The 17,217-nt window shown below is 43.1% G+C and overlaps 1 protein-coding gene across 4 annotated transcripts in view; it reads right to left on the bottom strand.

Moving 5' to 3' along the window:
- Nucleotides 1-17,217, bottom strand: part of ITPR1 (inositol 1,4,5-trisphosphate receptor type 1) — a 147,719-nt gene that overhangs the window by 32,436 nt on the left and 98,066 nt on the right. For all 4 annotated transcript variants that reach the window (XM_019620242.2, XM_019620243.2, XM_019620244.2 and 1 more), the window contains 8 exons: nucleotides 11,554-11,734; nucleotides 10,678-10,931; nucleotides 5,858-6,058; nucleotides 5,006-5,116; nucleotides 3,758-3,853; nucleotides 2,899-3,021; nucleotides 1,753-1,857; nucleotides 728-920 (listed from right to left, as the gene is read on the bottom strand). In XM_019620242.2, the coding sequence (XP_019475787.2) occupies nucleotides 728-920; nucleotides 1,753-1,857; nucleotides 2,899-3,021; nucleotides 3,758-3,853; nucleotides 5,006-5,116; nucleotides 5,858-6,058; nucleotides 10,678-10,931; nucleotides 11,554-11,734 (1,264 nt within the window). The remainder of the gene's footprint in view (nucleotides 1-727; nucleotides 921-1,752; nucleotides 1,858-2,898; nucleotides 3,022-3,757; nucleotides 3,854-5,005; nucleotides 5,117-5,857; nucleotides 6,059-10,677; nucleotides 10,932-11,553; nucleotides 11,735-17,217) is intronic.

The raw sequence follows: 17,217 nt of genomic DNA, 5'->3' as shown, positions 1-17,217 counted from the left end.
AAAAGGAACTTCTTTTAAAAAATATATTCGAAGCAAACAAGTTAGAAAGTTTACTGAGTGAAGTGATTGTTGGCATTGGAAGGGGTCAAATATAATTTTAAAAGTTTTCCCAGCTGCCAGTGGGAGCCTCAGAGCAAAAAGGTGTGCAGGGCAGCATGTCCTCCAGTCTACTCTTTGCCCACGGAAAAGATTAACTCTGCCTTTACTATTACTGGAAAACGTGTGTTTAAACTCTTCTTAAATCTCTGCACTGCTGGAGATGCCACAGGCACCACGGGCAGCCCACAGCCATGCTATTACTTGGCCTTACTCTCCTTGCAACGCAGGGTAACTGCTCCTTGTACCCAGCACAGGAAAGGAGAGAAGACTGCTGCTTTCTTCAGTTTTGTCCTCACCATTTCTCCCTGTCCCCAAATGCCATCTCATTTCTGCAAAGCCCCCACAGATGCACTCCTTTCTCTTGAACCTTAAAAAAGATGACCTGTGATCTTTCTTGCTGCTCCCCCTGGATCCCCTCCGGTGGGTCCATATTGCGGTGGCTTTAAGCTTGATTTCATTACAGCATATCGCCATCGTGCAGAGAAGCAGATTCTTTCAAACAACCAACAAGGTTGCTGCCACACTAGGTAACCATCTGCTAGCAAATCAACATTTTACATTCTTAAATGCTGACCTAAATACTCTGCTGGTAACACTCCACACAACTACACTGGCAACAACCACTTACCTCGCAATTTCTTTTGCCAGTTCATCTCATTAAAGAGGTCTTCTGATTTCATGAAGAAATCATTGATCTTACTGCCTTGTTCATCCCTCTCCGTGGTGTAATATATCCGCAGCTTGGACTCCTTGGTGAGGAATTCACATATATTGGGCACAGGGAAGACGATCTGCTCCATTGTACGGTCTGACCTGACAATCTGAACAACAGTCTTAGTGGAGTTTTCCCTACTTTTAAATTTTTTGACTTCTTAGTTTGCCTGCTTTCTTCTTTCCCCTCTTTAAAATCAGCTACATGCAGAAACTTGGAAGCGTTTCTGTAGAACAGCATCTTGACAGAGACTCCAGTTAATTTACCTTTCAAAGCAGGCCTACATTTAGCTCCAAGATGGATAAATTCTCTGCTATGGTCTTACTCTGGCAATATTGTTCTTAGTTGGAACGTCCAAAGGCCCTGGTAAATCCTGCACCAAAGCTGCTCTGCATTTCAGTACAATCTGGTTGCCCAATTCAGCGATCTTAGCAAGTTTTAGCCACGCGTCGCCCGAGGAGTAACAGTTCTATTGAACTTGCTTATTAGAGAGCTTTGTGAACTCTCCGGGCTTGTGAATGTTTTACCTTTTAAAAGCTTTTCAGATCGACTGTGCACAAGGCCAAGCTCTCATTTTAATATAGAAAGAATAGCAGAAGATATCACTAGCTTTATGGATTAAGCAATAGCACCGGCCAAAATGTAACATAAGTGAAGTTACACTTCCTCCTGCCAACAGAGCTCTGCTTAGCTCCATCTTAAAGCCCACACATGACAGCTCAAAAATAGCTCTCCCCCAGAGGCTGTCAAAAAACAAAATAGAAAAAATAAATATATATTCTTATGTCAGAGATGACAGTCCACACAGGTAGTGAGTTCAATCAAAATATGGTGTATAACATAACTGTTGTTTAATTACACGGATTTTCCTCTCAAACTGGTCTTCCCACAGAAGATCACATCCCCAGGACTCTCCCAGCAGTCTCCATTTTCCCTCTTACCTCAATCTGTGCCGTGTGCTTGGCATAGAACTCCAGAGCCTCGTCTCCCTCAATCTGACCTCCTGGCTTCAGCATGTTCTGCAGCTCTTTGTTGTGACGAGCCAACTAAAATAAAGGAATGCAAAGGGAGTGGGAAACACCAGATGTCTCTCTATGATATTAAATTTCTGATTTTTGGCATAAAAAAAGAAATAGTATGCAGTCAGCTGCTAAGAAAGGGCAGAGTTGACAGAAGGCTTGTTCTGTTCCAACCAGACACCCTGCAGCTCTATTTTGGGTGCAAGTCATAATGATTCAAATATATATATTTTTAATATCTATGTTGTATTCCTCTTTTACCCACTCTCTCCCACACTTCACCTGACTTGGGAAAGTTCCTGAACATTCACATTCAGTCTGTCCTTCTACACCTACCCTAATTCAAAGGTGTGCTAATTGCTCCAGCACTGAAGCAGGGATGGAGGAGAGTGCTTGCAGCAACTGAAACTGAAAAGCAGATTCACAGAGCACCAACTTTAAAAAAAAAAAAAGACTTCTAGATGCTCTACTTTCATTTTACAGCATGATGACAAATTTCCTTCTCAGATGTAAAAGGAACAAGGAGTCTCTAATGGAGGGATCTACGTAGCATCAATGTATAAATAGACCCACATTACTTTTTCCCTTTGACCTTTCAAACACACAGCAGCGCAGCGGAACTGGCTGGCTCCAACATAAGTGATGGGAGAGAGAATGTGGCATGAACAATAAAAGCAGACTGAGATTTCTCCTCAAAGTTTAAATGACCCACAAGAAGAATTTCTTTAGGTGTAGAAATAACCTCCGATAAAGCTGAAAAATACCACCTTTACTCCCTTAAACTGTCAAGAACTTGAATTATGAGGCTTCAAAAACTTAGTCATGAATCTGCCCACTTCCAATTATAAAATTCCAATTTTTTTTCTTACTTTTATTGCAGAATTTTCTTTCTGATTTTTTTTTAAAGCTAGGATTGTGTTATAAAAAAGAGAACTTGCAATGAGTTTGTTTTGTCTCTGAGAGATGAACCATTAAAACAATGGTTTTAAAAAGCAAAATAAAACAGGCCACCTGGTATTTGCAGTTTGTGATAATTAGTGCTCACAGAAACTATAGGTGAAATACTACCTGATGAGCTAATATATAAATGTTGTGTCCCACGTTCCTAGGAGATGCTGCAAGATCTTCTCCATTCTCTCCGTCCTCAAACTCTACTTCACCCTGCAGATACGCCTTCTTTATCACTTCCACCTGGAAAGATAGCCACAGGCCAGCAAAGAGACAGTTCAGTCTGAGGGGTAAAGTTTGCTAAGGCCAGCACATGTGGACTACTCTTACAGAAGAAAAAGGGAGCTGAGCATGTACAATTCCAAGAGGAAGGTCAGAGAGCTTCTCAGCACCCGAGGTAAAACAGGAAACCTCAACTCGGCACCTTCAGCCCAGCTCATCAACACAAGAAACCAGACTTCACGTTTCCCTCTAATGAATGTGTTTTTGGCCACACTCATGGCACACCACATCACCTTCATCACCTTCTGATCTTTGGCCACACCACAGCTCAACACACTGAGACAGTGTGTCAGTGCTTCAGCTGTGCTGTGAATCTCCTGGTTGTGTTTTGATCAATTAACACGTTGAACTCTAGCAATGTTGTGGGCTGGTTAACAAACAGCTTTTAGGACGCAATAAATTTGTCTTTTGTGCCAGTGGTTTCCTTACACAGACTTTGAAGTATAGGATGAGGATCCCCTCCTTAAGAAGCAGCAAAGCAGCTGGCTCTAGCATTTAGAACCAGGTAAAGCTCCTGCTTTCTGAGAACTAGCCAGGGCCATTCCCAGCAAACACCACACTCATTCAGTCCAACCCTCAACAGGACGTGGGCTGTCGGTGTCCTCTCACACAGTGCTGGGGCTGAGGGGGGTCACCCAGAGCCACGATGGCCCCTGCTGGCTCGCTCCAAGGGAATGCAGAGTGCCTGAGGACTCACCAGTTCTTTGGGCCTCATGTTGTAAAGAATCCTTTCTGCGTTCTCACTGTCGTGCCTGCTCTCCATGATCGCCAAGAGCAACTTCGAAGCGTTGTTCTAAAGGGAAGGAAGAACAACATCAGTCATTGCCAGGAGCCAAAAGCAGAGCACACCCAGCCCCAGCTTCCACACACGCTGCCCAGAAGGGCTTCAGATGCCTCTTTTTTCCTTTTACTTTCCAAACCCTATTTATCGTGGAATACCAAATTAACAACTCAAGTTCTGTCACAGACTGAGGTTTTGAGGTTGGTGCATACTGCTTTGTTCTGTGTGAAAAGTACTGCAGCGTTACTGCACGCTTTCAGCTCCACGGTGGTGCAGCTCAGCACTACTGGAGATTCTGTTGATTAAATCAAAGGACAGCCAAGGCTGAAGACACAGACGTGCTTTGCTGCTTTTAACTGAAAATTACTCTGTGCCCTGCTCATGCCAAGAGGAGGAGGAAGGAAATGGGAAACTACCACAAGGCACCAGACTACTTTAATACGAATAATTAAGATTAAAATCCATCATGATTGACAATAAAAACCAATAAAAGTATTTAATTTTGAAGTATAATGCTAATTGAGTCTAAAAGCATTTTTTATTTAGAATAATAAAAAACCCACACTACCCATATTAATGGTGTGAGTCGGCGACGGAAGACAACTAGACAGTGCACTATGAGACAGGACAAGAAGTCAGAAAGGAAATGCTTCTCAAACATGGGCTGATCTGGGAGTACTCCATGATTACTGCAGTTAGAAGACAACCTGCTAGTTGTACTTTGACATCAGTACCAGGACTGATATTAATTCAGCATTAATATGAGTAGCCTCAAAAAATTCTTGATGACTAAACATCAACCAATTTAACAACAACAATGAAGTATTAGGCTATTAGGCATAGCACAAGAAATTTGACTTCCTCTGCGTATATAAAAGCTCACAAACAACAGAATTTTTAACTGGAATTACATTTTTCATTGGTAATCATTTTGAGACTCCTCAGTATTGCCTACAGTCAGCTATGTGTGAAAACGGTGGCTCCATGTTATCATTCAGAAGATGAAACACCTGTGACAAACAATCCTTGGGCACTGTGTTCAGCTCTCTGTAACTTTTCAGCACTTGTGAATATTGGGATTTAATAAACGTCAGTGTGATTCCAGCAATAAAATTGTGTTTCATCTTGTTTATGCTAACAGGATCACACAAAATATTCACTTGCCTTTAGTTCTAATACGAGGTCCATCCTCTTCTTTCCCAAAGGGTTGATATCATTGAGAATTAATGCTGTGATGATGTCGATACCGTTGGACTCATGAGTAGCAATACAGTTCTGTCCAAATAAAATTAGTCAAACTTCATTAATTGTCTACGCTGAAAATGCAGCCTAGGTCAGTGACCCAGCCAGAACAGAAGAGTTGGCTCTTTCATCGCCTGGTAAGCTGCTCATGATGAATAACGGCACAGAAAACTCCAGACAGTAGAATAACATGAGATAAATGCATTTGGTTGTACACTTTTCCTACAGTCAGCCATGACATGTCCTCCTGAAACCACCCAAACCCAGGACACAAAACAACACAGCTGATAAACTAAGCACTTACATGCCAAAGTGCTCAGGCTGAATAAGCAGCTAAGGAAGAACAGTGTTTTGCCAAGATTAGGGAGAGTTTTCTTTATTTCAGATGTGCCAAACACCACCAACTTTGGACACATCTAATCAAAGAATGCAATTTTCCACAACCTTTGTGCTTGCCCTGTAACCTTGTTTTTGTAATGGCATATAACTAAAATGTACAAACTGACAGCAGCTTGCCAGCTTCAAACTGCAGTCCTGCTCTCTGTTATGGAGTTGCTCTGCAGAGACAGTTATATTTAAAAGATAGCTATTCCACCTATTTGTGCCTTGTATTACAGAGATAAAGTGCTATAAACCACAACCAAATCCCTTTTGTCAGGCAAGCAAAGTGAGCTGCCCTGTACGACAACACAAGTGCTGGCTGAGGGCTGAGCCCAGCAGAGCACATGCTGCAAACACAGGGAGGCAGGGATGTGCACCTTACAGACACGTTACCTGGTTTTCGTGGCAGGGCCCCTGGCAGTACTCGGTCAAGCTTTCCAGTGTCTGGTTGATCAGAGCTACGTTTTTCTCATTTATATACAGACCAAGAAGTCCAAGCCCACCAGTCGTGCTTCCACAGATGCAGTCCAGGAACTGCAGTGTTTCACACACCAAGTTGTAGTTGGTCTTGTTGTTCTGGCAGCGAAGGAAATTCTGCAGCATGTTACAGCCGGGGCAGGGAGGAGGAAAGAAATAAACCATACAAATTGATGTTTGGATCATAACGTTTTATTAAGTTAATCAACCTGCAATTGCATTGCATGGTATATTGCTCTAATTTCACTGGAACTTCATTACAGGGAGCCTGGACAGACAATTTAAGACTTCCAGGGCTTGCTTGCCATGTGCAATGCGCTCGAGCAGCTTATTGGCTTCACATTTTTATAGAAGACAGCATGCAATAAACAGAGCGCATCCATTAGAGCACTAACAGCAGCACGGAATGGGCAATACAGTACGGATCAGAAAGCTCCTCTAAGCTTGGAAGCTTTCTTCTATCCTGCTTGCTACATTTCACTACTAATGATCACTGAAGGCTCCTCCTGAGATTCTTCTGCAAGACAAGAGAAAACAACTCCCTGGCTTTGCTTCACAGCAGCACCACCTGAATTGGTGAGGAGGCACCGACTGCATGACTTGAAGGGAAGTGTCCTTCCATGTAATTCTCTCAGTTGCATTTCTTCCCACGTAATTATTGTAATCCCTGCTTGAAGTTGCTGATTAGGAACAGTTCGTTTAATGAAGTACCACAGTTATCAGCATGGATTAAATGTGTTTCCTCTCTTTTGTATTCCAAATGGGAAATAAAAAGAATAAAACAGCCCAAAGAGGGACAATTAATGAAAAACAATTTCCCAAGGACTCGGGTGGTTTCTGTCAGTAAGTTTCCTGCTCTGTAAAAACAAACAGACACCAGCACCTCCTTGCCTGGCAATGTCAGTGGGAGATGTCCCACCTGGCTCCATACAGGCAGGTTACAAAACACTGTAAAGGTGGGGGAAAAAAAGTTGATGAACAAAATGCATGGAACTCTGGAGTGAGTAAGGTCTTCTCTACAAGCCTGCAGTGCTGTCAACTAATTGCCTCCAGTGCTTGCGTCAGACTAATAAGTCTTCTAAGGCAAACAGACTGAGAAATTGCCAGATTCAATTGAAGGCTAAGCTAAAAAAGGAAAATGCTGTCTATGAATGCAGACTAAAGGTGACAGTGATTCAGCACATTTCAACCAATTGCTCATTTAACAACCTGACTTTTGATTAACTTGTCAGAGCGTAGAAAGGTTGATGCTACAGAAATTAGAGCTTTTCCCTTCCCTCCAGAAGAAAAAGCAAAAATAATGGGTAATAGTGAAAGCTACAGAAGAAAACCCTCCCCGTCAAGCAACATTCTCTGCGGTATAGATTTATTCTCATAATAGCTACATTTGTACCAGCCTTGGCATGTTGATTCAAAGTCAATAAAAACAAAGGAAAGAAGCAAAAGGACAGCGTTGGATGGCTAAACAAGGTGAAGGTATTGCAGAAAACAAGAACTCCCAGAACTGGGAGAAACTGCCCAAGGGAATCCCCGCTGAAGTCTCAGCCAATACGGTCAGAGCTCTTCCTTTTCCATCACCCAGATCATCCTTTGGGCTGCAATGAGGGAACACAATTCCATCCCAACGAGATTGATGGTAATAAACCTGAGGTTCCACCTGCCAGACCCTGTGTTCACAATAAAGAGCAATGGAGTTGCAGATTCAGCTGGAACATGTGAGAAATATACAGCTTATGAGATCTTAAGGAGAAAAGAGGAAAAGAGCAAACTTACAGCCTGACTTTAAGCATCCTCTATGCTCAGTTGACAAATACTTTCCAACGGGATGAAGTAGACTCAAAGGCAGTCTTAAGTCCTGCTTTTGTGAACAACTTTCTGGAGATGCTTCATGCTACTATCCATTCGTAGGGAGCACAATCTTCCCTATTTCTAGGATACACCAACAGATATGGCCACATTTGTGTAGGCAGCATCTGCAGGCAATGCTTAATGCCTCAGACTTTGCTTCCCAGTACACAGCCTAAAGCCAAATATCCTTTGGAGAAAACATACAGACTTAAAATAAAATTGGCTTCTTCAAGAATACTAGCTCAGTGCGTTCAGGCACGGATGAGCACAGAATCCCTGGAAGGAAAAGCTCTACCATTTACATGGGTAACTCCCCCAAAAGCCCAGATGTTGTCATTGAACAGTCTTTGTTTTAGAAGAAATCCCTGATTGGAAAAAAAACTTTGCACAGAAAGAAGAAAGCTAAGAGGTGACTCTCAGTAAAGAGATTTTGCAATGATCAGATTTCTGTTTTCCTAGCAATCAGGCAAGGCAAGGCATTTTTCTCTGAACACTACAGTCTATATTGGTCTTAAGTTAATTCTCAGATATGCTTCCTGCCTACAACATGACAAGCTAAACCTGCTCATCCTCTGTGTTCTGTAGTACTGCTCTGCCAGCCAACTGGGATCACTATCCTGCAGCACACAAAGCCCTGCTTTTCTTTATTACCTATACTGTGTCTTCAGTAATTAGGAATCAAAGAAACAGTAAAAAACAGCAACAAAAGTTACATCAATTCCTGCCTTTTTTTTTTTTGTCAGGTAGCCTATAGAGCTTTAACCTGAGCATGACTGGTCAGCATATTATTACAACATTGTTATTTTATCTCACAGAAATTATTCACCTGATAGAAAAAGAATCAGAACAATAAACGTTTGATCTTGATGGAAAAAATAAATGCAGCATTGAAGCAGCATCTCCAAACGTGGCTGCAGGGAAGAGCTGGTTACAAACTCGCACACACGTCCAGATTCCAGAAGGAACTTCTTCCTGCTGGGAATCCCACTTCCCTTCCCTCCTCACTTTCTGCAATTTCCATTCCTGCTCACAGCAAAACATTCCCTATATGCTTCACTCCATCACCAGCTTCAGTTCATATGACTAATTCTGTAGTGCACAGGGATGTCTCCATTCAGACAAGAGACAGTAAAGGAAAGACCTCCTACGGAAACCGCCGTGGCTGTCACTAAGCCAAACAAACAGCCAGCAGGCTGGCTACAGCCATCCACAGCTATTACATTTTGCTTTCAAGGTTGAGCTCTCATGCAGAATCAAAAGGTCACACCTAATGTAAGCGTAGTAAGAACCCCAACTATCTGTGTGCTGAGGAACAGCTACTGGATGCCCTCCATGGCAACATTCAATGCATTCAGCCTGAAGAAGGTAACACAATGTACTTTAACATCCACTTGCTTTGTCCCAGACCTTCTATTCAACCTGAAGGCATTGCAAGCTGGAGGAAGGCAGAATCATAGCATCACCAAGGTTGGAAAAGACCTATGAGATCATCCAGTCCAACCTCCACCTATCACCAATAGTTCTCAAGAATTGAGATTGACTGACTGTTCTCAAGAAGAGCAACACACGCAGCATGGAACCCTTCTAGGCTCACAGTAAAAGCATTTTCTTGTCTAAATATCAGACTGCTTACAGTTGCTAATGGCTTGTAAAATGCTTGGTTGGACCAACCTGTCACTGCACTAATAGAAAGGAGTACGAATTACACAAATTTGAACTCACGCGATCTTAGCAAACCTCAGTTCCTGGAATAAATAACAAGTCTTATTTATTCCTTTAGGTTGTGAACACATTGGTAATATTGATAATGAGTTCGGATATTGTCTATTAGCTGCAGATAGATTTTGAAGCTTCATACACTCCTACCTCCACTTCAGTACCAAAGGAGAAAGGCAAGGATCAAGGTGGGCAAGTAGAAATAGAATTATTTTTGGAAGACGGTTCCCTTTACCTTCACTTTACCCTTTCTTTCCTAGAGCAAAATGACAATATCTGCTGCTTGAGGAATTTAATTGTTTGGGATGGTGAACAGCTCAGGCCAAGTTTTCACAGTGGCTTGAGTTCAATTTTGTTCCTATAGCTTTCGGTGCCTAGCCAAAAACAGCAGCAAGAAAGGATCCTGTACATGTGGTTTGGAATACTGCCATGTGAAACTGCCATCCTACTTGTCTCTAACATTGCTAACGGCATGAGAACTGTTTGACAAAACAAAGATCAAATAGTTGAAAAATTAGGAGAAAGCCTGATGTATGTAACCTCAGCACCTACAAAATGTGAGAAGAATTACACGTTGGTAGCACAGAAATATTAACATACAGCTTTGATTCCAAGTATTGCCAGCAGCAGGGCATTAGAGTTCAGCGGAAGTGATTTGGCAGGTCTAAAAAGCACTCACACAGGGTCTTTACAGTTCTGGCACACTACAACAATATGCAATCAAGGCAATTATTCCTCCTTTATGAGGGCATTTAGCACATTGTACTGTGACTCCTTACTTCAATTCTAATCCAGCAGCAGCAGTTACTATGCTGAACAAAAATCACGTTAATTACAGTCCATTTGCAAGCAAAAATCTTATCTCCTGTGGAGGTATGTGCTAGATGAGACAGGGCTCACCACTCAGAACTGTACAAACTTATCAGAGAGCATCACACACCACTGGGGGTGGCACAGACAGCAGGCTTCCCACGACTGCCACCAGTTGGGTTTTAAGCATCTCCATGAATAGAGATGCCACAAACTCCCAAGGGCAGCTCATTCCAGGCTTCCGTCACCCTGGCAGTGATAGCATTTTTGTTGTTTAAATGGACTTTCCAGTTTGTGCCATTGCCTCTCTGCAGTGACCGCGTGAGGCGGTGCGGGCACAGCTGCTCAGCAATCACACTGACCTGCAAATCCCGATTGTGGTTTTCACAAAGCAGCTGCAAGAAGCGGAGGATGGGTTGCATTATGGAGATCACAGCACTCATCTCCAGGTCATCTTTGCTCTTGTCGGCTGCTGACTGTGCTCCTTCTGCTGCTGAATAATGGTCATCAGAGTCAGCTTCCCTCCGGTAGGTGCTGTACGCCTTTCTTGTAGCTGCAGAGGCCTCCAGTAACTGATCCCGGACTTCTTCTGTAATTTGGGACATAGGCTCCCTCACTAAAATACACAAGAACAGATCTTCCTCAGGCAAATCGATTAAAAGTGACCAAATATCCAGTCACACACTTCCCATGGAAGTTCCACATACAGGTGAGCTATTTGCCATCAGTCCTTTCCAGTAAGAATGTTTAGTGTGATGCAAGGGGCTCGAGCTTGGAAGGGTAACACATCACTCCCTTCCCATCTTTTATGCAGATCACATTAAAATTACAAATACTGATATTAATTGGTTAGGGAACACACATCTAGCACTAGCAGGAGTTATAATAAAGGACTTGCTCTAGAAGATAATTAGCATTTCTCCACTCATTGTTAGAGAAGGCACTGACCACAACCCACAGTCCATGGTCATTACTACGAATCAGATTTGGGCAGCTTGTCACAATGGACAAGGTGGCAGAGTCTCATCTCAGAAACACCTTTCATCATTTCAATAGCACAATCTCACAAATGGATGAAGGGGGGATGAAGCTCTTGAAATCTCAAGGCAGGGCACCACTGATCTCTGAACTCTGTTCTGTGGGATCAGAGATAGAGCATTATTACATCAGTCCAAACGAGTTCAAAAAAGCATTTTACTCTCCCTTGACACTTTAGAAAGGGCACAACTGGAGATTACCTCTTTTTCTGTTGGGAACATCTCTGTCTGAGTCTTCATCTTTCTTTTTGTTTCCTAAGTCACTCGTGTTGACTGTGACAGTAGCCTTGATTTCTTGCTGTGCTACTTTCATGCGATCATAAAAAACCTTAAAGAACTTTTCGGATTTCTTGTCTTCTGTGAGTCGGCAGAAGAACGAATGCTACGAGAGGAAGTGGAACAGGATATATATCTTCATACAAAGATATGAATGCAGATTATTTCACCTTTTTGCAATGTGTGACATCTTGAAGGACCAGAAAGTTAATTAGTTTTCAGCAATCTGAAACCTAGAAAAACGGAGACTCAGATCTTATTGTTATAGAAGCCAAAGTGTCTCAACTACAGCAGCTCCCTTATCAACGGCTTCCAAATATAATTTCAAAGAAGTGCAATATATTGTGCTAGCCCTCACACGTTTAGGCAGCAGAATTCTTCCTCAACAGTGGAATTAATGTAAATAAAACAAATCAAGGTAAGGTAAGGACAAAGCAGTTATTTGTAATTTGATTCTCAGTTCAGAAACAAAACACTATGAAACGTGTCGAGGAAAACCATTCTGCCTTCCTCTCCAGGTACCGAAGGGACCGTGGCTCATAATATGCAATAGTTGATCTTAATTCTGTCTGAAGGTGTACAAACGTGGAACAAGGGGTATTTTGTGCTCAGTTTCCATTGCCCTGTCTGCAGACTTGTTTAAACTGCTTTTAGTTCCTACTCCAGTACACCTCTAAGTGACAGAGGAGCTCAGAGCACTGACCAGTCTTAGAAAGATTCGGTAATGTTCTTCTGCCCATGTACACTTAGGGACAGAAAGTTGATCCTGAAGTTGAGGAGAATACAAATCACGTACAGGACAAAGAGGAGCCAACATGGGGAGTGATCAGACAATCCTTGATGAAACCAATATGCTGTTACATAAATCAGTACCAGAGCTTAAACACGACTGAAGGATGAACTTGTAAGTGGGTCACCTTATGCAGAGTATTATGAAATTAGTTAGCATTCTGCAGCGGCTCACAATCCAACAGCTTTACATGATGAATAGGAATGAAACCTGATTTATTGAAAAAACAAATTGAAAACGGGAATAGCTATATATCTTGCTTGCTTGTCTGAGTGTCTTGTCCGCCTGCCTTTGATCACTCCCAGCAGTCACAGCCAGAACACCGCTTCATGACTTTGAAACACTAAAAAGTCGCTGCTTTGATTATAGAGAAGTGCTACTATTTAAGGAAGTTGGTCAATACTCACGTGAGACATCCCTCCCATCTCTGCAATACTTCTGTTGACCCAAAGTCCCTCAGGTAAGCTTAGGAGTGTGTTCTTACTTTTAGTGATTAACGTAAAGGACAGAAGGAGGAACGCAGTACAAGCAGTACGTCTGCACGCGGAGCTGTCAGAAACAAGAGGGAGCCACCAATGTTTGACCCTGCCACTATCCACAAATGAGTAACGTCAAAGCTAAGGAAAGAAAAGGAGATGTTTGAGGACACGCGGTGCTATGTATGTATGTGATGGCCACAAGGACTCTAAGAACCAAGGAAGGAAGAAATGCGGAGATTCCAAACATGAAGATGGGTGGAAGTGCCCCAGGCCTGGAAGACTGGCCTAGGAAGTGACCAAGGTTTCAGCCAACCTGTCACAAGGGACAAGCTCCTTTCACTACCAGGCAACACTGCAGAGACGCATTGTGCCAACAGACATTGCAACAAGCTTAGCAACAGCATAGAAACCATCCCAGGCCCTCTGACCTGACACAGATATGATCTGTGAGCCCAAATCATTTAACATTTGCAGAATTATTCTGTAATCTAATACTTTCTATCAATAACTTTAATTTATGTCTACAGACGTAACCAAATATAAGCATCCCTTGAACGGTAAGTTACTTATCTAGATAGTATACTTCTTCTAAATTGGTTCTTTGACCTGGCCAGGCTCAACAAACAGCATGCTGCCAAGTGCCAGCCGCAGCCACGCGAGGCCTTAGCATTTCCCTGAGCTGCTGGCCAGTGACCAAACCCAGCTGGTATCAGCTGCATCTTGCAGATTTTACTCTCATGGTAATTAACAACAAACATATCAATAATAAGACAGACAGAGCAGCATAAACCATCAGTTTCAGAAAAAGTCACTGTTTTCTGAAAAACAGCGCTGTTTGCAGTTCAAGCCAGTGATCATGTCAGCTGGTGGCACAACTGAACAGCCCATAGAGGAAGATTTTCCCTGTGATGAACCCATAGTGAACAAAAGCCTTTTTCTAAAGAACCACACTGAAGAACCACCTTGCACGCAAGTGCTGTGACTTGCTGACAGGTTTGATTTTTGTCATCTTTTCAAGCTTCTTAACTGACTTTCCACTGCACTTCAGAGAAAAAACAAATGAAACAAACATTTCCAGTAAATTCTCGCGTGTGCTGTGCATGCATTTGACGGCTGTCACAACACGACTGTTTCAGTTTAGGTCAGGATGCCTAACACCTTCACACATACATATCAACCACATGCCAGCTACCAAAGATACCGTACTTTAAGTAGTATGATCCTGGAAATTGTGTTCCAACAGGTAACTGGTGATGATAATTATGGTAGAAATCCTAAACTTTATTTACTGATATAGCCTCAAACTAAAAACTGAGAAAATCTCCTTTTCAAAACCAGAAATAGAGCAGCCATTCTACCTTATTGCATGCCAGGATCCTGGCTTGCACAGTCACTGAATCACAAAGCTGGCTGCTGGACAAGCAAGTGTACTAGAACAGAAGTTTGGAACATGAATCTTAGAACAGTTTGAGTTGAAGGGTACTTTTAAGATCATCTAGTTCCAACCCTCTGCCATGGGCAAGGTAACTTAAGAGGATAAAGACCAGCAACCTCTGTTCATACATATTTCAGAAGGACAGAACTCTAAGTATTGCTGATAAGAGAGCATCTATTCTGATCTGCTGCTTTGAGGGCCTGCTGAGAGATGAGTGCAAACACTACAGCCAAGCGTGACTTCCTAGAGGCAGACCTGGAACAGGGCAGGGCAGCGTGCCCCTGCCGTAGCCATACCTGGCTGTCCCAGGGTCCTGAAAGGAGCAGAGGTATGAGCATGGCTTGTAGTCGAGGAGCTGGCAGTGGACCAGTTCTCTGCTCTTACAGAGCTCTAACGTCATGCAGAATTAGACTACATTTTGTTTTGCTACCGGTTGTTGCCATTAAACACCAGACATCACATGACATAGGGAGGATCATGAGGTTTGTTTTATGAATGCTGGATTCAGCAAACGCAGCTTTCCAAGTAATGCACCTCAATGAAACGCAGTGCAACCCCACAGCACAGCAACCAGAAAGTGAGATAATATGACTGCAATTAATGACAAAGGAGGAAAGCTCCAAGGCGGTCACGGGAAGCACTCAGCTTCTCATACAGCGTTAGGTCAGAGTAGGTGATGGTACATGAACTCACCCAGCAATAACTTCACAGCTTTCGTTTGGGCAATGGAAAGAACTTTGTTCAAATGCACAGAAACACAAAAGGAAAAGCTCCTCACCTGAAGGTCTGCAAGTTCTGTGTCTTGCATGAGCGTGGCAGATCTGCACTGCCATGCTGAGCAGATACCTTCTGACACCCAAAGCAGTCTATTAAGCCACCAAAGAAGTAAAACCACCACCACCAGGGGTACCAGGGCACCTGCACAACAACTTGTCCTTCCTTCTCTCCATTGCCCAGCTCTGCTCCTGAAGAAATCCAAGCAGAACCCCTCATGCAGCAAAATAACCCCTTGCAACTCCAGCATGCTGCCTTGGAGCTAAAAAAGGGATAGTAAGAAAATACCAACACCAGCAATCCTCCTCTCTGTTTTCTATGACTTTTTTTTCTACCAATTTATGCAAAACATTTTGCAGGAGTAAAGCTGAGAGACAAGTGACCGATTTGAGAAGAAATTAAATCAAAGGTGAAGTTTAAATGCCATAGTATTTATTAACTACAGCCCAGCCCACCCCTGAGCACCATTAGCCCCCCTTAGGCCTTGCTCACTAAGAGGGACTCGAGTTCAAACAATGCAGCTTTTGAAGAAAAGCATCCTGTCTTGAGAAGGCATTAGAGGTGATGAAATACGTCTCTCTGTAGTGGTTAACAACTGTTAGAAATGTGTGATTAAGCTACATTTATATCAATTTCCAGCCATTATTTTGTTTGTTTGTTTTAAATTATTTTAAATTATTATCTTTTAAGTCTATGTTCTTTCCATGGTCATCCCAGGTACTTGGTATCTTCTCTTCACATCATGTATAGACACTATTAAATGCTTATCCCTTCACCTTTTTCTTTTCTGCCAAACTGAAGAAGTATTTCTACAAATCTTGCTTGCTGCCATTTCACTCAGAATTCATTACATTTTCTGTGATTGTTACTTTTTGGCAGTCTCTTCTCTTTTGTAAACCATTGAAAATATTGGTTCTAGAATCACATTAAAAAAAAAAAGCATTAAGGAAAGGGTGCATTTCTTAGGATGACCATTTCACCTCTTGTGCTTTCCCTTCCACGATTTTTGACACAGAAGACACAGTTCCCAAAGACAAATGGAAGATCAGCTCCCAGTTCCAGTACGTGACGGGAGGCTCGTAAAGAGGAGAGGACTTTTTCACATAGTCTGATAGTGACAGGACAAGGAGGAAAGGCTTTAAACTAAAAGAACGTAGATTTCCATTAGATGTTAGGAAGAAATTCTTCACTCAGAGCAGAGAGGCCCCAACAGTGCTGCCCAGAGCTGCGGTGCCCCATCCCTGGAGGTGTCGGAGGCCATGGATGGGGCTCTGTGCAGCCTGAGCTGGGGGCAGCCAGCCCATGGCAGGTTTGGATATGGATGATCTTTAAGGTCCCTTCCAACCTAAGCCACTTTATGATTCAGCTGAGCACAGGGAGCTCAGGGCAGCAGGACTACGGGGATGGGACAACCCCAGCAGCGCACACAAGCGCAGCAGTGACACGAGTGAGGCTGGGAGCCACACCAGGCTGGCACCTTACAAACGTAGACACCCAGCTACCCAACTCACAGTGCATTCAGCTCACAATGAGCAAAGCTGTACCCAGCAAAGTGCTGCTAAATGGAGAATCAGAACCAGCTGAAAGCAGTCTGCTTCCAGCTCACGCCTTCCAAGGGCTTACCCTGCGTTACCCCTCTGCTCAGCACGCTGTTCTCCAGCACCTGCCAGCTGGATTTGCCCAAAGGCACAGCTATCTGCTCTGCTGTCTGAGAAGAGGCACAGTTGCTGGCTTGCTTTGCACCAAACAGGTTTTCCTTCCAGGCTCAGTGATTACGGGCTGGACGGTACGCAATCTGAATGATCTTGTTGTGTGAAATATAACCAAAACCTATTAGCAAGTGCTGGATTTGAGACATCTGTTCAGATACGCGCTTCTTCCTGAAGGAGGGTGGCCTGATTTTAGGAAAGCATTTGGCTGCGGAACCCAAACAGAGCTCGCCGTCATTCTGCGAGGCCGCAGTATTTTCTGCACCACACCCTCTGCAATTCACAAAGCTGTTCCAACAGAGCACAGCCGCCGCCAGCCCATCTGAGCAGGTTCCCAAGAACTCCCCAGGAAAACAAATATTTGATTACGAATAAATACAGAGAAGCAAAGCCCCAGCAAGT

The sequence above is a fragment of the Meleagris gallopavo genome, chromosome 14 (genome assembly GCF_000146605.3).
Source record: "Meleagris gallopavo isolate NT-WF06-2002-E0010 breed Aviagen turkey brand Nicholas breeding stock chromosome 14, Turkey_5.1, whole genome shotgun sequence".
NCBI classification, from domain to species: Eukaryota; Metazoa; Chordata; class Aves; order Galliformes; family Phasianidae; genus Meleagris; species Meleagris gallopavo.
Note: the sequence above shows the minus strand (reverse complement) of the source record. Positions and strands in the feature narration are given on the sequence as shown.